This window comes from Xiphias gladius, chromosome 22 (assembly GCF_016859285.1).
Source record: "Xiphias gladius isolate SHS-SW01 ecotype Sanya breed wild chromosome 22, ASM1685928v1, whole genome shotgun sequence".
Taxonomy (NCBI): Eukaryota; Metazoa; Chordata; class Actinopteri; order Istiophoriformes; family Xiphiidae; genus Xiphias; species Xiphias gladius.
Window position 1 is genome coordinate 28,740,941 of NC_053421.1, and position 26,520 is coordinate 28,767,460.

The 26,520-nt window shown below is 44.5% G+C and overlaps 1 protein-coding gene across 2 annotated transcripts in view; it reads right to left on the reverse strand.

Annotated features, from left to right (window-relative positions):
* Positions 1 to 4,354: 4,354 nt before the first annotated feature.
* Positions 4,355 to 26,520, reverse strand: part of LOC120784334 (atrial natriuretic peptide receptor 1-like) — an 87,626-nt gene continuing 65,460 nt past the window's right edge. For both annotated transcript variants that reach the window (XM_040118054.1, XM_040118055.1), the window contains 17 exons: positions 22,627 to 22,721; positions 20,476 to 20,611; positions 20,220 to 20,304; positions 19,315 to 19,432; positions 19,146 to 19,220; positions 17,842 to 17,919; positions 17,273 to 17,377; positions 17,108 to 17,179; positions 16,861 to 17,023; positions 16,214 to 16,369; positions 12,340 to 12,508; positions 11,304 to 11,450; positions 10,350 to 10,473; positions 9,362 to 9,430; positions 8,332 to 8,506; positions 7,692 to 7,790; positions 4,355 to 6,881 (listed from right to left, as the gene is read on the reverse strand). In XM_040118054.1, the coding sequence (XP_039973988.1) occupies positions 6,736 to 6,881; positions 7,692 to 7,790; positions 8,332 to 8,506; positions 9,362 to 9,430; positions 10,350 to 10,473; positions 11,304 to 11,450; positions 12,340 to 12,508; positions 16,214 to 16,369; positions 16,861 to 17,023; positions 17,108 to 17,179; positions 17,273 to 17,377; positions 17,842 to 17,919; positions 19,146 to 19,220; positions 19,315 to 19,432; positions 20,220 to 20,304; positions 20,476 to 20,611; positions 22,627 to 22,721 (2,012 nt within the window). In that variant the 3' untranslated portion in view covers positions 4,355 to 6,735. The remainder of the gene's footprint in view (positions 6,882 to 7,691; positions 7,791 to 8,331; positions 8,507 to 9,361; positions 9,431 to 10,349; positions 10,474 to 11,303; positions 11,451 to 12,339; positions 12,509 to 16,213; positions 16,370 to 16,860; positions 17,024 to 17,107; positions 17,180 to 17,272; positions 17,378 to 17,841; positions 17,920 to 19,145; positions 19,221 to 19,314; positions 19,433 to 20,219; positions 20,305 to 20,475; positions 20,612 to 22,626; positions 22,722 to 26,520) is intronic.

The window sequence follows — 26,520 nt, forward strand, 5'->3', positions numbered from 1 at the left end:
TAAATAGCTGCAGCTCCGCTTTGTGTTTTCTCTCAAACACTGAATCGGTTCAGTTTATCTGTTGCCTCTGCTCTTTTTTCTCAGTTTGTCAGGTTTTTCCAGTTGAGACCTAGGATGAAGGTTATGTATTAAATGTAAATATCAGTGAATGAAGGATTTGAAGATGTGAAATTTAAACTGCAGGTCCTTGACTCCTCCTCTGCAGTCACTCCAGGATGTGCAGAGGAATCCTCAGCTGTCTGAAGAGGTTCAGGTGAGTCTGATAAGTGCATTAATTCAAGTACTGTACTCATGTGCTACTCCAGTACAAGTGGGAGGGAAATATACTTGTTACTGCGCATTTGCTTTAGAATAAAGTCCATTCATGAAATATGTTGCCTCGTTGCAGATTTAACCAGCAACTGATGTTTGTACACTCAGTGTGAATGTGAAGCGAAATGCACGATGAGTAGATTTGGGGAAATGGACGGTAGACACGTGCTCCTATCATCGTCAAGGTGTTGCTGAATTGTCCCTACAAACATTTCTACCCATCTCAAACGACCTTGCCGTTTTAACTCCTCGCAGTGTTCCCGGTCAGATCAACGCAGAGCTGCCGGGCTTGTGCGTTTTCTGCCAATCGCTGGTTATTACGATGAACAAGTGAAAGACTGGGATATGGGGGATACTCGACGATGGTCTGGCGAGGTGAAAATTCCTCCCAGAGGGAATTAAGACATCCGGCCCTGTTTGAAAGAGTGTAAGTAACAGCGGATCTGAGCCAATAATACGGTTCTGCAGTTAATCCTAACATGTTTCGTCTTTCGAATTAGTGGGAGAAATATCTGTTCAATGCCGTTCCTCCCCCTTTACACGAGTGGATCAAGATCATTATCATCATCATTATTACTACTATCATCATTATCAAATGAGTTTAATATTCACCGTACTGTCTCCACTGTTGCTTTCTGTGGAATGACACAACTTTGTTAGATATTTGCTTGATTATCATTCTGTGTTTTGTTGCTAAATTGATCTTCACTTGTTTCAAAATGATCGACAAATGACCAATGTTGCAAGTACACATAGTTAAGAAAAACATGGTTTTTTTAAATATGCATTTGCGGATCATTTTCCAAGGGAGCGGCCCGCCTGTTTGCTGAAGATGACGCAGGACAGGCCCAGAGTTTCTTCCTGCAGAGGTATGGAAACGTGGTATGTAGTGTACCATCTAGTGACAATATCAAAACAGCACAGGAGTACACCCAAAAACCTAGAACGCACACAGGGTGAGGTAGATGCGATGGAATCAGATTTTAATGCATGAAAATCTAAAGGTGTCATATCACAAATATAAGTGTTTTTAGTGGAGGGAGCCTGAAATTGTGGCAACGTTACATTCAGCTTCCTTTTTAAAAAAAATGCGATATTTTGCCATAATACAAAATATATTCATAAGGAAAAAATGCAATGCTTATAATATACATAAAGACCAAGTCTTCTAAGGAGCGGCAGAAGTTTTTACTTCTTTTTTTCTTTTTTCTTCTACTGCAAAAACATTTCACAGCCACAATCCCATAAGAGTAAAATACAAAAAGTAAATGATGTCATCAAGTACATCTTGTAGTCCTGCACTAACATAGGAAAGGGGGTCACCTGAAATATATTTCTAAAAAACATGGTTTTTAGTCTTTCTTTAATGATACAGTGCTTAAATACTTCAAACACAGGAAAACCTACATTTGTAAAAAGTGAGATTTAATGAAAAGAATTCTTGGCAGGATATTCACCCTTCTGTGCTGCATAAGACTGCTCGTATGAGCTGAGGCGTTATTGCGGGAATGGTTGTCTTCGGAAACGATGTCGCCCCGGGCAGAGGTAGGCATGTATGAATGTATGAGTCTAGATTTGCAACCGGGGCACCGGGGTTTTTAAAGTACCTCGATTATCCTCCATAAGCTACGGGTCACAGCCGCTGCTGCAGCTTCGACCGGTGACCGTGTTGGTGAGCGGGCCAGATTAGCTGCACGCCCGCACACGCCTGTCCCCTTTCACCCCACGTCTCCCCCCTCTGTGTCCCCCTGGGGAGACCAACCTCCCAGCTGTCCAAGACCTCGGGCCTAAACTGTAACTTGTCAGCCTACACCCAGCTGGATGCTAACATTGGCATATGAACACACTGAAACTCCATTGACTCACGCGAGTAAAGAGGAGATATTAGAAACACCTGTGGTCTTAACAAACAGTCAGGTAGTATTCACTGCAAGGCTGTTTGCATTACATTGCACACGCACTTTCTATTTTTTCTGACTAGTTCACTTCTGTTTTCTTGTTTTCGTGTCCTCTTTAACCAAAGTCTGTATATATATATACACCGTACGGCCACTTTCAAATTGTTTTTTTTTTTTCCACCTATTTGCACACGGTGCAAATCCGTTTGACAGTTGCAGAATGTCAAGGTGTTTCTTTCCCAGGTGCAGGGAAGGAAAGGAGCCAGGCGAGAGGAAACACGCGCAGGTAAGTTCATCACATTCACAGTGAATAAATGGAGAGAAATGACGGAAGCCGGATATAAATTCCAGCATTTGTTGCTGGTTGGAACAGGAGCAACTCTGCAGCTGGTCGTGTTGTGACTGAGTCGTTCCCATACAACCGACTACTTATGCGTCCAGCAGAACCAGAGCGATGTTATAATCCCACCGTGGACGAGTTTCCTCCTGATGAATGTGAGAAAGATTCACTTTCCCTCTGGCACTGTGACGTAGACGTCTCTGAGCCTGTCTGCTGGAAACAGCTCTATATAACACCAACATTGGGAGGGTTTAGAAGTGTGTTTAATTTCATAGTTTAGTCTCTAAGTTGTGAATAAATTCCTGATATGACAGTTTTTGATTATTCTAAATTTTATTTTGTATACTTCTGTTGTTCAGTGAAGCCCTCAGTGGTTGAAAGCAACGCAGAAAACAAAGACCTCAAGTCTTTTTAACGATCTCAGTAAACCCAGGCGTGGTCTGCTGCGTTACTGGCCGCTGTCTCATAGACTTACTGAAGGCCTGAAGATGAGCGAATGTGGATCTGACGGAGGATCGGCACCTTCAACGGTCCGCGAAGAGCGAGTCTTCAGCATCAAGCCCGAACTTTGCACAGACAAGGTAAAGGGGGTTTAGTTTAAAAACATCTGAGGGTGCTACAACACAAGGGGGTTGTTTTTAAATTCCATTTGAAGACTAAAGGCCGGGGTGTGGTTGGAACAAACTGGTCCGTGTGATGTGTCGTCTGACGCTGTTTGACGATCCCAATACGTAGTTCAATAGACACCTGCAGGACTGCAGTGCCGAGTACCTATCATCAGCACTTGCTACTGATCTGAGAAGGGAGCAGCGTCTTCCACAGCCAGTTTTGTTTCTGCTTGTGTTGTACCTATGACAGAAAAAGGCTCAGAACTGCACATTTCCAGATTTATGTCTGTATCTTTTTATGAAAAAAACTTTAGTTTGAAAGAAACATGTTTCCGTTCCCATCTATTTGAAAACCATAACCATAAAACACAGCTGTTTAAAGATGGTTATTTTTGAAAAGTTAATGGAATGTGTTCAAATTTTACATCAAGTCTGAACAGTAAGAAAACAAAAGAAAACGAAGGTATTTAATTTGCAATGATGTGAAACAGAAAACCAGCACTTTTTTGATATTTGTCCACGGTAAATTAATCAGTTATCAAAATAGTCAAAGTCTCTGTTGAGCTACTTCAGTTAATCATTTGAGGAATCCTGTCTATTTATTAACCTGTAATTTTTAGCTCAGGTTACTGAGTTACTTAGTTTTATAAGTTTCGGTTTATATTTGCATTTGTCAGATCGGTTCCCTGTTTTTATCATCATTTCTGCATGAGCATTAAGATATTGGTATGGATTCACTTAAAATGTTTGCAATCTATATTAAATAAAAGTTTTGTGAACGTATCATCAGTTGGGCTTCAGTGCACAATTTAACCTCAGGTAAATTTATTTCTAGTTCTATTTTTTAAAGGTTATTTTTTCATTTGAAAACTTCCCTGGGGTCTCGTGAAACTGTTTTTTATTTGGTGAATTTTAAGTGCTGCGTTTCTGTTCTTTGGGATTTCAGATGGATATACTTTAATCTTGATATTGATCATTTCTTATTTTTACCATTTCCCATTTGCAGGATTCATCAGTATGATTTTAGGATGTGGGAAACTGGTGTACATGGACCTTTTCCTATTTGCTGATAAGAAGGACCTACACCCACTGAAGATGTATTTGCTCCAATTCCACCCGTGATACAAGTGGCTGTGCTCCTGTCAAAAAAACGAGCACTTCCTCTTCTGGTTTATCTCCTGTAGATTTGATTTATTGTAACAATGTGGTATTTATTGCAGTGTAGGCAGTGGGCTGTGCGTTTATTGAGGAATAATGCACATCACTCCACGGTTTGGCGTGCATTATTGTCTTGTTATACCTCAGCCCCCTGCCAGCTAGGACAGTAGATTATTCCTCTAGTTGTGAGTATTAATCTGAAATACTAACGGAATACCATCATGTAATCTGAAAATAATGCACATCCTTCAGCCAATCATATGAGCGGTATCCTCCGTGGCCATGGTATAAACTGTAGTATCTTCTGCCTCTCCGCACAGTAACGAACCACTTCTGATGTTTTAGTGTCAGCCTCATCAGAAGACTGCAACCGGCAACCCACAGCAAACGGCTCTGCACAGCACTTTATTGAGGCCACTACAGGTCAGTACAAACAAAGGAACACTGCTGGTTTGATCCCCTGTAAAAACAAATGGCTCATTTTCACTTCTCTGAATCCTTTAGCCTAATGCAGGGATCCAAAATGGCACCAGAGGAAAAGTGCAACATCAAGATACAAACAAGATAGTCTAAATTACAAACTGACCGACGGCAGAAAACTAACAGAATCTGTGACTCTCTTTACATGATAGCAGGTTATTGATGAACCGACTGAGTTGACCTGTGACGACTGAAATCCTTTCAGAGATACAAAAATGATGAGCTTTAGTTAAAGGACAATGCTCCCAAAACGAGATGCGTCTTCTAAAACTGCGCTCGTATGCGAATCTCAGACATTGCTCCGCTGTCCACATGTTATACACGTGTAATGGCACTATATAAAAATATCAGATGCGTTTTCGTACATTAAGACACGTTTACATTTTGAGGCCTGTTCAGTTCATGAATCCATCAAGTCACTGACACGAATCCAAGAAAAATATTTCGTCCCACTTACATCTCCAGCACATTCGTCCCGTTTGCTGCTCAGGGTGTTTCGGTCCGCTGGGCGTTGGAGGTCAGGAAGGCGCCAGAGCTGAGAAATGTGCAGAAAACTGCGCTGTAACTGAGACATCGCAGGTTTGATCCCCAACTGTCCACTCTGCAAACGTGTCCTCAGCTCCTCATACTGTTGCAGCGCTGCGTGGCTGAACTTAACCCGTTAGATGTGAAGATCATTCGATTGTACCAAGTTTAAAACCGAAAACTTTACTTTCTTATATAACTTTTTCCTAATTGTAACTCAAAAGCAAAACTTTGTGTAATTGCGACTTTTTTTTTTTAAATGTAAAATCACAGGGAAATTTTTGTATATTTACAGAGAACGTATATTTCCAAAAAAAAGCTCGGAGCCCGGGAAGTTAACCAGACGTACATTTGCCGAACCAACCGGTTAGTCTTCGTCCTTGAAGTCTTTCATGTAGGAAAACTGAAAAATACTCTTTGAAAACGCTTAAGATAAAAGTATAAATCTCACCTGTTTTTGCATTTAACAAGACCCAAATACTAACTGGTTGCTTTGGCAAATGTACGTCTGATTAACTTCCCCAGCTCCTTATAAAGAGCAGCACACAGCCGCTTCTCTGAGCCTTTCTGCGAGACCCTCTGGGACTCCCCCACAGTGACCGAACCAGTCCCGAGCGGGGCAAAGTGACGCCTGATCCTGGACTGTTGAAGACACAAGCTGAAGACAAGTCTGGAACGCAGAGCTCTCGGGCTGTCAAACCGCCCGGCCTCGAACCTCTGAGCCAGGGAACTCAAATCGGCTGTGAACAAACCCGAAATTTTATTTCCTCCGTAATGATCAATTAAACTGGCAAATGTGAAAACATATAAAGACAAGATCTGGAACACAGGATGTAAAGAGTGTGTTAATACTGTCTGTGAAGCTGTCTGGTCCTTCGTTTACGTTATGTTTCAGCCCTTCATTTGTACAGCTTGATTCCTGGTCCCGCAGTTGTCAGACCAGTTGTTTCCTCCTCCATTCTTGTCAGAACCTTCACCCTCCGTGCTCCGCCCCGTCCTTCACCTCCTGTCCCTATCTGCGGTTTTATTTCTTGCGCACTTGTCCCGTAGAGTTGTCACAGATTTCCGCTCACGTGCGTGGGGAATGTACCGTTACTTTCTGCTCCGTGTTGTGGAATCTGAAACCATCCAGGTCCTTCCGTTCAGAAATAAGAAGAAAAACTCAAGAGGTGATCAGTCCTCTGACAGATCTGCTGCGGGAGGAAGAGGACCTGACATGTCTGCGGAGATTCATTTTTTTCTTTCAGTCCCTACCTCTGTTGTCTCTCCTGCCCCCTTCTTTCCTTTCTTTACCCATAACTTTGTCCCTTAACTTTCTGTCTCCTTTCCTTCATTCCCTTCTCTGCTTCTTACCTCCCTCTTTCTTTTCCCCTCCTCTGTGTCCTCCATCCTCCTCTTGTAACGTGGTGTTTTGTCATTGGCTGTCGCTCTCTCCCAGTAGCCAATAGGTGGTCATCTTCCCTTTGCCCTTGACGTCGATCTCTCCTCTCAGCTCCAGCTGGAAGCAGTTGAACTGCAGCAGGACATCACGAGTCGCCGCCGACACGTGGATCTTCAGCGCTGCGTAAACACACAGGTATAAAAATAAACGGGTTAAATGTTGTATGTTTGTCCTTTAATCTGTCGCTAGAGATGTAGTATTGTGTGTGTGTCTACTTTGACAGCAGTACGGTCCTTTAAATTGGGGTTGTGATAGTGTTTTTGCTGCAGAAACATCCAAACCCTGATGTTTCTTATCTTAGCACTGACGTTATTATAAGATGGTTTAGAAAAGCGGACAAGCTGATCTTTTTTTTGGTGTTTTGCTGGATATTTTACAGTCACGTTTGAAAATTGGAGACCAAGACCAGTGGCGGACAAGAGCGAGAGCTGTGTGTTCGTCCAAGCGGCCGTGAAACGAAGCAGCTAAGTACGTTTACTCAAGTACTACGATATACTTCAGTACAGTTTTGAGGTATTTGTACTTGAAGGGGGAGTTGATCACTTAATTTTAACACGTCGTTATTCCTCTACTCTACACCAGTATCACGCTTTTTATTTATATGATGGTTGTAGTTACTTTGCAGATGAGGCTTTTACATGCAAACATCTGATCGGTTCGTAAAAGATGACATCCGTCTTACGTGGGATGCATTTCCTAAACATCCCAGCAGTGTGTGACCAGCTCCAACATTAAAATGCTTTTTACATGGTGACAATTAAACATTAATATACATGCGGTATACTTGATATACACTCTAAAAGGTGAACATCTGCATAACATTTGCTGATTTAAATTTTGTAATGCAGTTATTTCACTTGTTATTGGGTATATTTATATTGCAGTGTTGTTACTTTTACTTTCATCGGGCGCAGGAAAGATCGACTGACCTTCTCCGCTGGACTCCATACGGGACGACGTGTTGACGGTGTCCCCGAACAGACAGTAACGTGGCATCTTCAGACCCACCACTCCTGCGCACACTGGGCCTGCACACACACGGACCAGTCGGAGGAAGTTTATGCATGCGACAGAACCTCACTGCTTTATCAGTTACCAGATTCAGTACAGCGGCGGAGTTCTAGCTTGATTTCTTGGATCGTGCCTCTGACACCAGTTTGCGGTTCCCCTGCCCTCTCATCGCCACCCAGATCACATTTACAACTAACCCTGTGTCCCGACCCCAAACATCAAGTTCCAAAATGTAAACTAACGAAAAATGAAAAAGAAAAGGGAGAAGAAATTCAAACGACTGAAGCAGAAATGAATCCACAGAGCCTTCTCATAATCGCCGTGTAATATATTATATTCTAACTCCGGCCCTGAAAAGAGACTATTGGTTAAATAATCGATTAGTTGATCCACAGGAAACAATCGGGCTCTAGTTCCAGCCTGCCAAGAAGAGACAGTTTAAAGAACAGACCACTGTACCAACTGCAGTCAAATGCTTTTCATAAAGTAAATGAAAGAACATTTTATTGTGGCACAAGGGTGTTTTAGAGGAAATCTCTCTCTCTCTCTCTCTCTCACCGCTGTGAATCCCGATCCTCAGTTTCAGCTGCTGCTCTGGTCGGTGGCGGATCTTGAAGGTTCGGACGGCGTCCAGCAGGGCGAGGGCCATGCGGGCGATCTCCCTGCCGTGCAGCTTCCCGTTCCTCACCGGCAGCCCCGACACCACCATGTAGGCGTCACCGATGGTCTCCACCTGAGGGCGCCACAGGAGCACGAACACCAGGTGAGAGTCTGACCAGAACACTGACGGTGGTGCAACCTTTTATAAAATCTATACCCACTGAGAGTGAGCTGTAAGGTAAATGTATTATTTAAGAAATCTGTTTTCGTGGTTTTAGCTCTATTTATATTTTTGTTCTGTTTTGGACCTTTTCTATCATCCTCCGTTTTTTTTTGCTAATATCCTTATTTTTGGAAGAGAGCAGGGAAGCATTAGGGTGGAGGAGATTCTCCAGCTGTTCAGGCTCAGAATATTGTTTCAGTGCCAATTAGATTTTTTTTGTCTTTAATGAGACACTGGCTCCTTTGTTCCTGAAAGGGTCTCATTACCTCCGCCACGGAGGCTCTGTTTGCAGCCCCCGTCTGTTTGTTGGTTGGTTTGACAGCAGGAAAAGTACACAAAAAGCGGTGAACCAATTTGCACCAAACTTGGTGGAGGGACGGGGCCCGGGCCGGGGAAAAAGCCGTTACATTTTGGTGCGGGTCCAGGATTTTTCTCTCGCTTTCCTTAACATTGCGAGGCAGGGCATTTTTCCACATTTCGTCAATATTTGGCTTTGGCAGAGGTATGTGCTCGACTGAGCGCCATTCTAGTTTTGGAGCTGTGTTGTTTACACCTGACAAAAGTTCAATATGCTCTCTCTATCTAATGTTAAAGAGGTTTGTAAAAACTAGATCTATCTGACTAGTTGCAGACCTGATCCCTTCCTTTTGGTCATACTGTAAAGCCAGTACAGAACCTCCACTGGAAATCTGCCGGACTGGTCCGTTTAGGTGGAAGCTCTCCAAAATAACAATGAACTAAAACAGTTTGTGTTGATTTCGTCACCTTGTAAACATCAAAGTTGTCGATGATGGCATCAAAGCACGTGTAGAGGTCGTTCAGCAGAGTCACCACCTGCAGGGACAAAACGACCGGATTATCAGGTCAGAACGGCTGAACGCCGTCTGTAACGTGGCTGCAAGCATCGCTGGAGCTACTGATACCATTTCGTGTTTAAAGGAATAATGTGACCTCCCAGTCTTTATGCTAAGCTAACCACATCCCGACTAGAGCCCTGCTCTTAACACACCACATCCACCTGAAAATCTCCCTCTCAGCAAGAAAGCTAAACAGTGTACCGCCCTGAATGTCCAACGGTTCCTTTAAGCACAGGATAAGATGGCTCAAAGAGAACTTCACATCAGTACTGCAGAAGCTGTTTTTTTTAACTCCAGTTGATCAGTTCACAGCCAGGTGACCCCCGGTAAGACCTGTAAGGCAGAGCGGGGCCATGGCAGTGCACACTGCCCCGAGTATGTAACTCTGCTGGATCCTCCCCAGGACTTCAACATAATCTCTAGCATGGCAGTAAACTTCAGTGGAGATGGGGGGGCCACAGTGTCACTGTCCTCTGAACCAGCTCTAGGAACTTTGAAATCGAAAATAGTTTTACATTTGGCTCCATAAGGAGAATAAGAAAACTGCATTGTCGTCATTTATACTGATTTCATTTCCCTGCCCACCTCAGCTCTATAGGCCCCGGGTTGAAACTGGGGGCCTTGATTGATCATTGTACAGTATCTACTGTATATTTAATAAGTTAACATATTATAGAAAGCAGGAAGTTGGTGTGACGTGAGCTGCCTGTGGCGATTACACTTCACTAATCGCGTCGGAGGAAACAAAGTAGACTCGAAGTGTTAAAAAAAACACGGGGTTACGTCTCTCAGGGTCGGTGTGAGTCGCTACATCTGATATGGGGAGAGCATCCGTTATACGAGACAGAAAAAAAAGCTTCAAAACCCGCTGCCCCTAAATCTAAAGCTCCGCTCACCTCCATCGGTGTGCTCTCTGCAGATATGGCGGTGAATCCCACGATGTCACTGAAGTAGATGGTGACGGAATCGAAGGCTTCAGCCTGAACCGTCTCGCCACGTTTCAGCTGTTCTGCTACTGAACTGAGAGCGAGAGAGGCACGGTAGAGAGAGAGAGAGAGAGAGAGAGAGAGAGAGCAAAGTACCAGGTACCAAATATGACAGGCTGAGTTTTAGGGAAATGCGTAAAAAGTTATGTAAAACAACACGGTATCTACTACAGTAGCACGTGTAGTACTGACTGTGGTAGTATCTGGTACAGTACTACTGTAGTACTATAGTACTGACTGTGGTGGTATCTGGTACAGTAGCACGTGTAGTACTGACTGTGGTGGTATCTACTACAGTAGCACGTGTAGTACTGTAGTACTGACTGTGGTAGTATCTGGTACAGTAACGTGTAGTACTGACTGTGGTAGTATCTGGTACAGTACTACTGTAGTACTATAGTACTGACTGTGGTGGTATCTACTACAGTAGCACGTGTAGTACTGTAGTACTGACTGTGGTGGTATCTGGTACAGTACTACTGTAGTACTGACTGTGGTGGTATCTGGTACAGTAACATGTAGTACTGACTGTGGTAGTATCTGGTACAGTACTACTGTAGTACTGACTGTGGTGGTATCCCGTACAGTAGCACGTGTAGTACTGTAGTACTGACTGTGGTAGTATCTGGTACAGTAACATGTAGTACTGACTGTGGTAGTATCTGGTACAGTAACGTGTAGTACTGACTGTGGTAGTATCTGGTACAGTACTACTGTAGTACTGACTGTGGTGGTATCCCGTACAGTAGCACGTGTAGTACTGTAGTACTGACTGTGGTAGTATCTGGTACAGTAACGTGTAGTACTGACTGTGGTAGTATCTGGTACAGTAACGTGTAGTACTGACTGTACTGTAGTACTGACTGTGGTAGTATCTGGTACAGTAGGGCCTCAGCCTTGCGTTTCTCTTCGTGATAAGCCTGTGTCCGTTCCTCCACCAGCTCCTCCAGGTTGTTGGCGTACTGCTCCATACGGGACAGCAGGTTGTCCAGGATGTTGGTTCTCGACTCCCTGAACACACACACACACACAGAGAGTTAAAAGATAATGTGTGTACGATGACTGTTGTTATCCTCGTACAGTACAAACCCCGTCATTTTTCAGTGCAGACAGAAGCTCAGTCAGAAGTCCGAGTCTCCCTGTGATTTAAAGCTCCGCTACGAAGAGCCATGAAGACGACGACCTGTTTTTAACGCCCACCCGACTCTCTGAATTAAAGGCTTTTTGCACAAAATGGCCACAATTTTATCAGCAGAGCTGTTGCTGTTGACAACTTGAGGCAACCTGGCCCTGTTTGTGTTTAAAATACTCCACTTTTCCCAGGTCCCGTGAACTACCCACTGTGCACTCTAAAGTATAAGGCTGGTGTTATGTCTCCCACTAACAAGCCCTGTGTGTGTATCCAAAGCCTGATATCTTATCTCTCTGAGCCATAGCGCTCCATTGTTTCCAGAAACTATTAAAAACACATCAGTGAGTCACACTGTTGCACTGGGTGACCATGAACACACACACTGTAGTTTATTTTGACCCAGTCTCACACACATTGTCCTGCTGCCACAAATACTCACCACAGCACCACATGTGGATTTATCCGCCGTCGAAAGTAGTTCCCAACGAATGCACCGTTTCCTCCCGTTTGTTTGATTAAAAACTACGGTGAGCGGCTGTTTTAGGAGAATTACTGAGCCTTTGTAGAAAATATGAATCTACATCACTGTTCAAAGCTTCATGTAAGTGAAATAAAAATAAAAAATGTAAAGATGGTGAAGGTTAGCGTGCGTTTCCCAGTGTTGTAGTTTCTTAGGGCCGTCACGGGATGTTAGTAAAGAGCCGTAGTTTAGTGATGTTACTGCCCCCCCCCCATCACTAAGCTAATCCTCCTCTGGTTAGATCTTACTTGTTCTGTTTTCGCAGCAGCAGCCGGATGTGGTTGAACTCTGGCCTCTCGGTGGGCTCTTCAGCCCAGCAGCGCTGCATCAGCTGCCCCAGCTCGGGACTGTGACACTGTGGGTCGATTGTCGGCCTCAGGCAGGGCCACTCGCCCAGAACCACCCGGTCCACGATCTCTGCAGAGCGGGAGGGTCGGGTCAGTGTCGAGAGATACGAACAGTCCCCACAGGAGGAGAGAACTTACGTTAGAAAAACACCGTCTATCCTCTAATTCACCGTCAATTTTTGCAGCATATAACATGACACAGCAGATACGAATCTACCAGTCTTCTTCAGCAAATGGAGATGATTCAGATGTCAGCACCTGACACCTGATAAAAACTTGTCTTGGATGGTTTTTTATCTGTGCGGTGAAAATCAGAGGAGAAGCAGCCGAACTGGACGGTGGAGGAGACGGTGGAGTTGTTGGATGAGGCTGCCGAAAGAAAAGATCCTAATGATCTGGTCTGACATAACAAATGTGGATGGAAATACTGACGTAGTTATCTCGTCAAGTGTTGTCGCCGCTTGTTTTAATTGCCATAGATGTTTGTGCACAAAAAGGGACTTTAATTGCTTCCTTCAAGCCTTTAAGTCCCATTGAAGATTACACTATATTTATTTATAGATATTTCTTGGGGACTGAGAACCTCAATGTGCTTCAAACTAAGCGCATGTATCAAAAAATGCACAATTAAACTTTGTTTGCTTAGGTTGTTTACCCATTTTTACAGGTTGTGATTTCTATTTTGTTGGTTTTTTTTGTATTTTTACATATGAACTTAATTTTGATTAATCTGTGATGAATTTTATCACTTTTTATCTACATTGGAAGAAACAATTTTATCCTCGATTGTGACGTTTTTCAAGTATCGGTTTACTCTAAAAACTGATGATTGAGATATCGAGTGCCGACAATACCTTTAACGATTCAAAGGTATGATCTACTAATGATACAGGTGCTAGAGAAAGCCACAGCTGTGTGTGTGGTGGTAATGTGTAATGACCGCCACTTGGGCGCTGGCGAAGGACTTCACTGCTGTGGCACAAATCGGTAAAATTGCACTTCTTCTTTACCGTTTAAACAAGCGGTTGAGCAGACAGAGGCACTGACATGCCATCCAGTGATCGAGGACGTTTCTAGGTCCATTAATGTCCAACTGCGGTGTTGGAAATCTGCGCCGCGCTGGTTGAGATTTGTAAATTAGAACCATGCGTATGACTGGCTTCATAATTCCAAGGAAAAAATTGCACACGCATCTTTCTGTCTTTGTTAGTACACAGAGTTTTATCGATCTGGTCCACGGACTTGTTGGCGAGAGATGTGGGATGCAGCCGGGAGGCGGCCATGACGGCCGGCTCTTCATCCTTCCTCCTGCTGGAGACGTTCAGGACAGGTAGAAACACTTTTGACTGCAGACGTGGTCGGACAATGTGTTGTTCAAAACAGTTAGTTTCAAGCACAGTGATGCCTTTAAGTTTCATTTCTGAGGAAAATATTCCGTTATGCAGCCGAGCAGAGATCCTAAATGGTCTCTGAAATTTCATTCTTAACCTCGGAAACAGTAGTTGACAAAAACTATCTCACCCCAAAGTCCATTGAGTAGCTTTGCCGGAGCTCTCGATTGTCTCAAACAGTCTTCATCGGCTGATGGAGTGAACCCAGCTCTCATGGAATTGCACGTTAAAACTTCATTTTAAGGACTTCTTGCCCATGTTGGACGACAACTGCTGAGGAAGATGACGTGATATGATCGAAAGGTCCACGTGGCCCATTTAGCAGCTGTTCTACTGAATGTGTATTTTGTAAACTGCCGTTTCCAAGGTCAACAGCGAACTTTCGTTCTCAGTTTTAGGTGAAATGGGGTTTTTTTCCCCCAAAATTCCTAGAAACACACTTCTTCTGTAACTGTGCTCTCCCTCGTTCAGTCATCTGCGGTTTGGAGGCTGAAACTTTCCACGTTGATTGTAAGGTTTCTCAGAAACAACAGTGATTTCTAGTGTTCACACCGCGAGCCCGTTTGAAATAAATGAAGCCTTGACAGACTGCAGGCCGACGGCTCTGAAACTCTAATACACTTCAGCGTCGGCGATTCAAGTCCTGGAAAGTGCTGGAAAGAGAGAGACTGCTGAGTGATCGAAGCGCTGTCCAGCTGGCTGATCATCACGGCTGGAAACGGGACGCAGAGAAAGAAAAAAAACATCCCGAAATAAATGTCCTTTCTATTCTTTTCACCCTCTCGGTCATACAGCCACACCCTCTTCTCTTTGATGTTCCTCCTCCTCCTCCATCAGGTTGTAATTAATGGTTCGAGTCTTGTCATGCTCCATCTCTAATTCTCCTCATTTAGTCGTCGTCACGACTCAGGCTAAATCGCTTGGTATCCATCCATCCATCCACCCACCACTGATCTCCAATCAACGACTTAACACAGCAGCGGTTTCCAATCAGGTCAATACCACGTTCGGGAGAAGAAAAGACCCGTAGAACGTTATTAAATTCGCTCATAAAAATGATCCTCGAGGTGAAAAGCTAAATTTAGCTTTCCAGTTCCTGATGGAGGACAAACAGTTCTCTGCCAAAGCTGCTCGTCTAACAATCTGATCAGACTCCTGCTGAAAGAAAAGTTGAAGGTTGGTTGGTATAAGATCAGGAGCATCAGCCCTGATGAAGACCAGTGCTGCTGGTTTTGACCTGAACTGACTTCGGGCCTAAGATGAACTGTTTTTTTTTTTTCTTCTTTTTCTCTCATCTTCCGTTCTTAGAGATTCATACTTTGGAAATCTGTTGTACAAGCCAAAGCTCCAGACCAGACTCTCATTCCTAAGGACATGGCTCTCAGACTGACGTTACCTCAGCTCTTAACCTCAGTTGAAGGTCGTTTTCCCCCAGAAACTCCACTTGCCAGGATGAAGCGGTTTCTGACTCTGTGGTTTGGCCGGAGAAACAAACAAATCCTTTCAGCTTTTTATCTAATTTTTCCAATCACTAGTTTATCCGTGGAGAGAGTCTTTTCTCTAGAACAAATGTGTTGTCAGCATGTGGCCACTTAAGTACCAGCATAAAACCCCAAAAACACGTATCTTACCGGGTTCCGTCTGTTCCGCCCACTTTTTTTTTTTTTTTCTTTTTCTCGAGACCAATTTAGCTGCTAAGTTACTGTAGTCATATAATTTGCTGACTACTGTTGTTATTAAATTGTACTCTAGTCTATGAATGTTACATTTATTCTGGTAATACGGGCTTCTGGAAGGTTTCTGTCAGGAATGATACCATGAAGAGTTTCTTAATTAGCGTACGATGCTGCAGATGCATCGCAGGTAGGTACAGCTCATTAGCTAAGTTTGCCAAACGTCTGTAGAGATGAGCAACGCGGGGCCTAGAACCTTCTCCTCTTGTCAAGAAGCAGCTACAAAGTGAAGCGTAAACAGTACTGATAAAACAGTACTCAATACTGATAAAATGAGAAAATGACTCAAAATGAAACCAAGCAGCACGAATTTTCTTGTTGCCATTATGAGCCATCTATCCTTCCATTTCCTGACACCCAGCAAAAACGCTTGGTTTTTTTGGTTTGTTTGTTTTCTGTTTTGTTTTTTTAAGTCAAGATAAGCAGATCTTTTCCCCCTGCAGGGTTCACATGGATTTTATGACCGAAAGCTTCCAGAGGAAAATGTACAGTTCAGCTCACAGATAAACAGGATCCTCTACCGGTGGTGACAGTAGAGGTGTTCAGAGTTTTCCGAAACAGACAGGTGAAAAAGCTGCTCAAACCTAAAAGCCTTCAGATAGATTTTGATTGTTTTGATTCCGTCTCAGGCGTGTAAATACTGTGTCCTACCTTTAGGGCTGAGTGGGTCCCCCTCTAAGTAAAAGGCTCCTCGGCGCAGCGCCACCTCCTGGAGGATGATGCTGAAGCTGTAGACGTCTCCTTTCTGAGTTCCCTGAGGCAGAGGAGACTCCATCCGGAGCAGCTCCGGAGCCATCCACAGCCTCTCTGCAGGGGAAGGGAGACCAATTTTCTGGGACTCTTGGTGCTTTTACAGCTTCGGTGGAATATACTCGTACATTGCATTAACTGAGTGTTTACATTTTGATTGCACTTACATGTCATTTTGTCTTTTAACCAGCGTTTGCACGAAAACAGGGCTGGATATCGAACCTCATTACCTCATTACTGGTCAGATTTGATGTCGTTTGCTTATTCGCTTATCGTGGATCTTGAATTTGGGCTTTATTTGACTTTACCACAGTTGCGGTATGGTTTAGACAGCATGTAACATTTCATGACTTTGGCTTCTTTTGTCGGAACAAAATATTTTTTAAAATAGAAAAACATGTTTAATAGGAAAATTACTTGATTTTATGGATGAATAACTAGAGCCTCGGCTTAAAATGCTGTATACAGGCTGAATCAGTGTCTGGATATTTATATCACAGAGTGACTGACTGCAGTAAAATGGATAAATGGCTGAAGCGGCGACTTACGGGCATAGTAGGCGTGAGCGTCCTTCCCTGAGTCACTCTCGGATCGAAAGCTGGACAAACCGTAGTCCGTGATCTTCAGGACAAAGCGGTTGTCGACGACACAGTTGGACGACTTGAGTTTACCGTGAGAGAAGATGACGCTGTTGTGGAGGAACACCATGCCCTGATGGAGGGAGGGGGGAGAAAATATCTGTGCTAATAATTAACAGTGTAGAAGATAAAATATAAAGACAGGTAGGAAATGCACCTTGACGATGTCATTGATGAGAGAATATTTGAACATCCAGTCCAGAGTGATGCTGTCGTTCTCCAAGATGTCCTGAAGACAGAAAATACACACAGTAAACAAACAAGTGCAAACAGCGCAGGGTCAGACAGACAGACGGGCGGGCAGATAGACGGGTGCTTGTACCTGCAGACTTCCTCGGGGACAGTACTCTGTAATGATGCAGATGTTGGGAGGGTCGATGCACGCTCCGATGAACCTGGTCAGATGTTCATTCTGAACGTCGCGCATCTACACACGCGCAAAAAAAAAAAATCATTTAGAGATTAGTTTTAGCTCCATGCTAAATAAGAAAAGACCACCTCTCACTTTAGATTGAGACCAGCGGTGTAGGTGTTGCCGACGTCTCCTGCAGCGTTCATTACAGCCACAGTATGAAAATGTTGGACAGAACATCCTGAAGATTGAGCCGTTATGAGGACTAAAAAATGTCAGGTTTGTCCCCTGGATGGTGCTGAAGACCTGGGGGGATCAGCCGGGGCCAAAACTCAGCTGTGCGTCGCCCTTATTCAGCGTTTCCAGTTTTTCGCGGCTGCGTAACCAACAGCATCAAGTGAAGAAACCTTCTCTTGATTTCTGCCCTGACCTTTAAACCCTTGGTTTACGACTGCCCTTTAACAACTTTACCATTCTGCTAATTTCACTGTGACTTCGATCTGTTCTGGATCTAAAGATGTAAACCATCGGACACTCACATGTTTCAGCTCAAACAGGACCTTCCTGTTCAGCTCGATGCGTTTCCTGTTGGTGTATTTGATGGCAATGATGTTTCCCTGGAAGGACACAAAGAGAAGGATCAGAGAGCTTCAACACGCTCAACTGAAAACCCAAAGCACAATCCTGATCCCATTCAGAAGTCAGACGCTAGTGAAAAATGCCCATCGTGACCAACCATTGGTCCAAAACCCAAACAACACTCAGCGGATCATCACGTGTGAGAAGCTGGAGCCAATGAACGTTCAGCACTTTTGCTTGTTCCAGCTCCAAATGCAACGTTCAGCAGCCAAGCAGGAGGGTCCTGGATCCTGGACTTTCCCACCAGACCGTGAAAACACCTCCTCTGATATTCCAAACAGATCCGAGAGCAGCTGCTGAAAATACCTCCAGTTAAAATGTAGGTTAAAAATCAAGCTCGTGCTTGTGGTTTCTTTTATCCTTCATATTGGTTAGAAGTTGTTTTCGGTTCTGCTGGTCTGCTCAAGAGGGTGGGACGCACGCCGGTGCAGTTGAATAAAACCGGTTTAAATCATAGAGGAGCAGAAAAGCAATAAGACGACAAGAAAATAAAATCTTGATCACATTTTTCATGAATTTATTTTCACTTGTTCTCTATCAGTCTTTCGGTTCGTCAGGTACTTTTTAACAACACTCATCATCCACCTGTTGAATGAAGGTCACGCTGAGCTGCTTTGTCCTGATTTGAATGCTGATGAATTCCTACTAGAAGTAGTCAGTTCTTTCAATTGTCTCATAAACAAGCCCTGTGACTCATCAAGGCTTTAATTATCATTTTCTCATGACTTCTGCTCTTTTAAATGTCCCTAAAGCGAAATGAATGAATGATTCATCGTATAGTTGCCCCTACAAAGCTCTGTCACCAAAGCAATGTTAAAACGTTTGAGCCATGACTAGAATTAGGTGCTGAAAACTATTTTCTATTCTTTCTTTTTTTGAGATTCTTCCTGCGTAAGTGAAGCGTTAATCTGCAAAAACAAACGAGGTTTTGAGCGGCCGTGTCTCACAAATGTAAAGTGCATCCCTTCCTGTGCCACAGCTTTTAGACAGTGTGTTTAAAAAAAAAAAAAACACTGATGAAAAATAAAATATTTAAAAAAAAAAAAAAAGCTTTGAGGAAGTGGATGTAGGCTGGGCACAGCTGGGGGACAGAGAGGAGACAGAAGACAGTTATTCAGAAGAAAATGTCTGCAGTTACAGGTCTGGTCTTTCAACATCAGTCTGCCTTATTATCATCACCAAAAAAGACCAACAACACACTGACCTTGTAGTATCCGGTCTTTGCAAAAACCTGCAGGTTTCCATCTCCAGTCATGAGGGAGCCATAGTTAGAGCCTCTCTGGAGACAGACACAAGAGACAAAATGACAGGATCAAACAACGGTAGCAAGCGGCTCCGGTGAGGTGTGCGTGCGCGTGTGCCCCCGCTCTGACCAGCGACAGTGTGATCCTGCTGCCGCTGCGCAGCACTTTGCCCAGGTTGCTCATCTGGATGTCGTGCCAGGAAATCCTCCAGAGCTGAGCCACCAGCTCCTTCTCCAGCTTCATCCTCCTGCAGAGACAGAGGCACAGTTTACACACACGTTCAAAGCTCAGGACTTGGACACTAGAGACCGAGCTTCACGTCCTGCGTCCCGCATGTTGTTGGGTTTAGGTTATTTGTTGACTTCCCCAATACTTAGCCAAAACCAGCATGTTTCCCTAAAGCAACTGCTTTTCTTAGTTAGCAGGGAGAAGCGACATTCAGTTTTAATGTACCACATAACTGGAAACAAACTCCTAGAAAACTGATCTGCCTCAGCTCGCGGTTCCTTCAACCAGGGTTTAGGACGTTTCTGCAGCTGCACTGTAAATTTAATCTGTTTAATCTGTCTCATTCCATTTGATCTTATTTTTGTCTCCTATTTTACTCTTAAATTCCATTCATGTGTCTTTTAAATTACCTTGGGTTTTTTTTTAAGTCTGATGTAAAGCACTTTGCAGGGCCTTGCCATCTTACGAAAAATAATCCGGTCGACATTGTGGTTCCTCAAAACGTGCGGGTTGTGTATAAATACAATTTTTTTTCAGTCGCTCTCTAACTGTGAAAGCGGCCGAACCCACACTGAGAAAGACACATTTAAGTAGTTCGCAGCTGATTGTGTTGGTAATTCAATTGAGGGTAAATAGCACTAATATTAACAATAATAACTACGAAGCATTTGATTGCCTCATAAGGAACAAGCCTCCGTTATGTGCCAGAAGCTGAAATGTCTTCCCAAACAAGAAACTCCCCTTCCAACGCCGTCCCCTGTAATATTCACTCTGCCGGGACGGGACGTGGAGTCACGGGAACAAACCTGCAGACGAAGACAGTGACGGTGAGGGTCATGGTGAAGATGAAGAAGACCACGATGGAAACCATCTGGTGGATGGTGATCGTTTCTGACAGAGAGGAGGAGAAACTATTCAATAACCTCTGGTACAACATTGATGTCTGTCAGCCATTAATGAACGTTTTTCGGGCAGGTCGGGGTACACGAAAACAAAACACGACTGATCCTAAGTCGGCGTGTACGCGACCGAGGAGAACGTTATCGCGGCCGATCCACTGACTTGCGAGGCAGATGGGTTTGTCGTTCTTGAAGCCGCAGACGGGAACATCGGGAGGAGAGACTCCACCCGGCCAGTGCAGCGTTGTTCCAGGTATGGCCGTCAGCTGCTCCTCTGAGCTGTTGTACACCAAAACTATCTGCAACGAAAACGAGGACAAACACAGTCACCAGATTATCTACAGAGCCCGGATCGGAGACGCCGGGATCAGACTGCACGCTACCAGGTAGGCCGCTACAATATGACAGGCCTTCATTAAAGTCCTTTATTATTTTAGCTGATGTGACGCTTACAGGTTGCAGACCTGGGTCCAGGCCGTTTTCCAGCAGCGTTTCTGGGCATAATACGCTATAATTGAGATGACAGTGCTGCGCCCCCGGCGCCTGATGGGTGCACAGCTGGACGGCGAGTGGGAGGAGGAGGTGGAGCGCAGGCTGGCTGCTCTGGCTGCGCCTCGGGCTTCTGAAGACGAGCATTAATTCGTGTTTTCTCATAGACCCTTACGTCATAATTTGTACCTGCACACAGACAGAGAATGCTACCGAGGCTTTTACTACCTGTGTCACGTGTCTGTGCACGTATGTGACCAAGTTTGAATCCCCCCCTTTTTTGGGCCCTAACCCGAAAACACAAAAACAAAAAAAGGTTCCTGTTCCCGAACCCTTTTGATAACATTCATGATTCTGATCTTCTGAAATGTGAGGTTTACTATCAAAACATCATCATTTGCCTCAGAGCTTCTGAACCAAATCTAAAAATCACGTCTGACTATGCTTTTTTTTTTTTTCTTCTTTTTTCTTCTACAGCTTCCCAGTTCTGCAACTGACAGATATTTTCAGTATCAATCTAAAAATATCCAACTGAAGAAGATGATGTCAACATCATCAGTCCAAAACCTTCAGTTGTCCAATTTACAACGATATGAAACGGAAAAATCTGAAAACTGGAGAAGCTGGAACCAGAAGCTGCTTCGATAAAATGATCAAACGATGAACTGAATCATTTTCTCTCGATCGACTAAAATCCGTTCATTTGCTCCCCTCTAATAGACGCCAGGAACACATCTTATCAACTGACCCTGAACTCTGATTGGTGAGAACCGTGGGAGCTAAAATCTGGGATGAATCTATTTCAGACGAGTCATTTCACACCAACAGTAAAATGAGGCCTTCGTGTGTGTGGCTTTCATCTTCATTCATCTTCATCATTCTGGATAAATCCTGCCTGAGCTCCCGGAGAGTTTGCATGATTACAGAGAGACGAGGAGAATGACAGAAGCTATTAGGCCGACGATGGGAACGAGAGGTGGCGAGAGAGGAATTCAGCGCGAATAAGGCGGAAATAACCTCAAATCCACGTGGCTGCAGGTCGAGCCGCATCTCACCGCTCTTCTCCGTTGTAACCTGAGGCGACGTGAGGTTTCACTGTTTCACAAACGATTCCCGCTCATCGTTCGCTTTTCCTCCTTTTCGCACTCTCTCCACACCAACATTTACACCTCACTGAGTGGACGGTAAAACATTTGTCCCGTTCCTCAGTAACTGACAACGCTTTAGCGGAGCGCGCGTGACCGGGGGGAAAAGATGCGGTGAGATTAAAAGCTGAATAAAGCTGTTTTCACAGCTGCTATTTTGTCTGGCAGGCACAAAGATCTCTTCCCCGTACATACTCAGTCCCGGTGGGCCCCCTTCCGCTTTTGATACATCCGCTGCCACATCTGTACAGATCAGCGAGTGTAAACCACGCATCGGTGGAGCTTCTTACGGTAACTAGAAATGAAGTGTTTTAAATTCCGTTGGGAGAGTCTGTACAATCTCAGTTACACCTGCAGTGTAATGACGGGGAGAAACTTTCGCTCCGAGCATCCGCGACATTACAGGAGATTATTTCTGTTTTTATTTTTAGGTCCTTACCGTACCCTGGTCCTACGCTGCTGCGACGGTATTTTCATAATAAAAGACAACCTAATAAGACTTCACTGGAATCAGGTTTCCATTGAGGAATTAAGGGGAATTAGATTCCAACAGGTGCAGCACAGCAGTATAATAAAGCGCTAGAAACCTGAAGGCCTCGTCCATATAAATACAGAAAAGGTGGAACCAGTATTAGAACTGGGAGCACAGGATTAGAACCGGCTCTGTCGTGCGTTTTCACCTGGAAGGCGCTGGTGTTGGCGTCGATCATGTCCCACAGAGCGAAGTCCGTCTCTCTGTCTCCGCTCTCGTCCAGGTGGACCAGGCCAGTTACACCTGAGGAAGACAAAACAAGACTCAGTGACGGTTTACTCAGTTAGGGCGAATGAAAGACAAGTCCGGACTAGAGACAGACCGACTTCCGAGCCGAGTTTAAACATCTGATAACTAATACACTGTCAGGTCAACCTGGATATTTCCCCCTTTTCTAAACCAGGAAGGTAAATATGCTGAAACTGAGGCGCTTGTCGGATCACGGAGCAGGATCTAAATGAATCCAGGAGCAGCCTCCATGAAAAAGACAACCATCATTAACAGATTAGCAGAGGAACATTCCTCTTCCGAGCTCTGTCAGAGTTTGTGTAATAAAACGACTGAAGTGAAAGGACGCGGGAGTAAAGTAACTCGTGCGTTTGCTCCAACCTGTTCTGAACTACAGTTACACTCCGAGCATCCGAGCGGCAGGAATCACATTTCAGCTGAATGTGGTGCCACATTATGATGCTGGGTGTATTTAGTGGTGGTGGTGGTGGTGGGGGGGTGAACGTAACCATCAGAGGTTAATTAAAGCCAATTAGCAGTTAGCGTGTGTGTGGCTATAAAGACCCAGGCGACTTGTCGCTATAGAAACGAACCATATAGGAGAGAGAGACAGCAATTGGTCATATATATGGGCTCAAATTAGGGTCAATCAGGGTCAACCTTAAACCTTTTAAACACAAAAAATTGGGGCATTTTTGTTTCAAAAAATGACAAAGAATTTACAGATTTTTTAAAATTGACGATTCATTTTCTGTTAATCCACAAATTGATTAATCGTCTAATTGCTTCAGATCTAATGATGAATCCGTTTCGGGGTTTCTTTGCCAAACCACATTGTTCCCTTGCAGCCTGGACAAATGTTTCCTGTCCCAGCTCCTTGGCCTGGAGGCCGGGACCCGCTGCTTTGCAACTCCCCTGATGTTTCACTGGCTGCTAAAATCCCCAAGTTGCAGTTTGCGTCTCCCCCGACTTCCACAGTTAATTGAACAGAACTGAGCGGGCGGCGAATGATAGCTGTGCTTCGTCTGGGGTAAAGCGGCGTCGGTTCACCGAACAATCGCAGCAGCTGCGGCGAGAACGTGAGAGGCCGAGATGAAAATTGGCTTTAAGCTGCGCCGCAGGAACAAACCACAGAGGCATGATAATGGGCTCCAAATGCTGGTTGATTTGTGGTGTGAAAAGGTGTAAAAAAAGAAAAAAAGGAAGGAAAGATTTTAGTTAATAAGAGGCAGCAACAGTCAGTTTCTTTTTTCTATTAATCCTTTACTAAAATGATCATTCTGGTGTTTTTGATCACTTTTATGTTACTACAGCCCGATGGTACCGAAGCTTCAAAGGGATACCGAGAAGCAACTACGGTGGCCCGGGTGGCGGCAGAAGTGTCGAGGACTGTGATGGGTCAGCCTGGGCCGCAAGCGTTTCCTCCCACAGGTTTCTGATGCGGGCAGAGACTGTCAAGAGTGAAGACAACACGGGGCAGGTCGAAGAGGGACTAAACACGCTTCATCCTGGCAAGTAACTCTCCACCGCAGACCGTCTGTTGCCGGGATCCCCCCTCTCTAACACAGTCAAGCCCAATCTCTAAACTGGGCGATTTAAGTATTCAAGACCGTCCTCCCACGAAAACAAAGAGACAGCCTCACCCGTTTCAGCAAATGCCTGAAGATACGTGTATCTGTTGATGTTACAGTCACAAGGACTTCCGGGGGCTGTAGGCGGTGCGTCTGCTGTCCACTGCCTTCTGGTGTATCGGTTGTTATACGACCATGTGGGACCGTAACGTGGCTTAAGTGACAAAGACGTTAGACGCGCTGTAATCACACCTGAATCAGGATCGGTGTGTGAAATAAACATCAACTGGTTCAGATCTAAACTGAAGTTACAACAGCTACTTTAGCAGTAGCCCACAGTTCTGCTAATAGGGTGATGCTAAGCAGGCACAATGTTGACCGTCTTCAGCGTCTTGGTTTAGCGTGTTAGCAAGCTAACATTCGGAATAAATTAGCACTGCACAAAAAAGCACAGCTGAGGCTGACGGGAATTAATTTTTACAGGAATTTGGTCGTAAACCAAAGTATGGGACAAATTAAAATGCTGACCTGATGATGGCGCTAGGATCACAAAAGTCGGGAAGACTCATCCTGAGGGGAACGTGAACGTCTGAACCAAAGTTTAGGCCAAACGCTATTAAGTAGATGTAGAACTAGTTCTGTGAAAGAGGGACAACTTTGACCTGCTGGTGGCGCTAGATCAAAGTCATCAGGATCAGGATCACCAAAGTCGGGATTTATCTTCTGGGTACCATGAATGTCTGTACCAGCCAATCTTAAGCCAATCCATCCAACAGTCTGAGATATGTCACTGACTGGTGACAACTTGGACCTGTTGGCGGCGCTAAATGAACAGCCTGGCGACCATTAAACTCATTGGGATGTATCGCCTGGGCACCATGGATACACTCGTAAAACGTCATGGCGATGCATCCACGGCACGGGGATATTTCAGTCTGGACCGAAGTGCTGGACCGACCGCTAGCATGGCTGTTAAAATCTGCAAAGGAGCCCAGACAAAGCCTCGTCTGAGTTCAACCACAACGGGGGTCTGCTCTCGTGTTGTTTCCTCCTTCGCCACGGCCCTTTTACTGACTGCTCTCCAGTCGTCTAGGGGATGTTCATTGAAACACGCGTCTGCCATAGTCTGTCAAGTTTACGTTAACAAGCTTATCTCGTGTGAACGGGGCTACGTCAGCAGTCATTATTATTGTATCTGGTACCAAGAATAGCATCTTTTCTGCCTGACTGGCAGCGACCTCAAGCTGCTTCCTCCTGTGCTTCTGAACGACGACGGTCGTAATTCACTTAAACCCAAACACCGGTTGCTCCGAGCACACGAACAAACGACTGGTGCTGTCGTTTTTCCCGAGAGGAACATTAGCGGCGGGTTGGCGCGTTGAAATCGGTGCAGCGGCTGAACCTGCTGAACACAGGAGCACGATGGATCTGCTGTAATATTCCCAATCCATCAACCACGGTGAGAAGTGGCTGTCCATTAGTTAATGGAGCGGAAACGTCAGAGAGAGGAAGCTGTAATCTGATCTCCCTCTCGCCCCTATTCATGGTTTTTACAGTCGGGCTGCCTCCTTCCTCCCATGTCCTATTTATCATGGATGTTATCTTTGATGAAATCTTATTACTTTACCTCCCTGCCTCCCTTTCTTTCTCATTCATTCCTTTCCTTCTCTTTCTCACACACACACACACACACACACACACACACACACACTCTCTGTCCCTTATATATATATATATATATTTTTTTAGGACTGTGGCCTATCACCCTCTATTAAGTATTAATATGAATGGATGAAGATTAGTTCCTGTGTGGATCAGACAGAGAATAAGCAGAGAGGGTGATATAAAGCTTGAATGGTCCACAAACAAACACACACACACACACACACACAGCTGAAAGGTTTTGATTTCCTTAGAAAACAGTAAATATGATAAAGTACATCTTGAATCCAAATAAGAAAAAAGAAATAAGGAGAGGAGCCTCTGTTCCATCACAGTGTTTTCAATCAGAAAACGAATAAGATTTAATTTGGCTGCAGTGATGTGGAGTTTTGAATAAATTACATTTCCAGACTGCTACTCATCCCACGACAGCCTGTAACTGCCAGACCAACAATGCAAATTCATCTCAGTGTAATGAGCATTAACGACCACGCAGCCAAACTGGTAGAATTTGTTTCCAGTATATCCGGTAAAAGTAGGGTTTCAACATCACCACATAACGTTAAATAAGAGCCATGGCT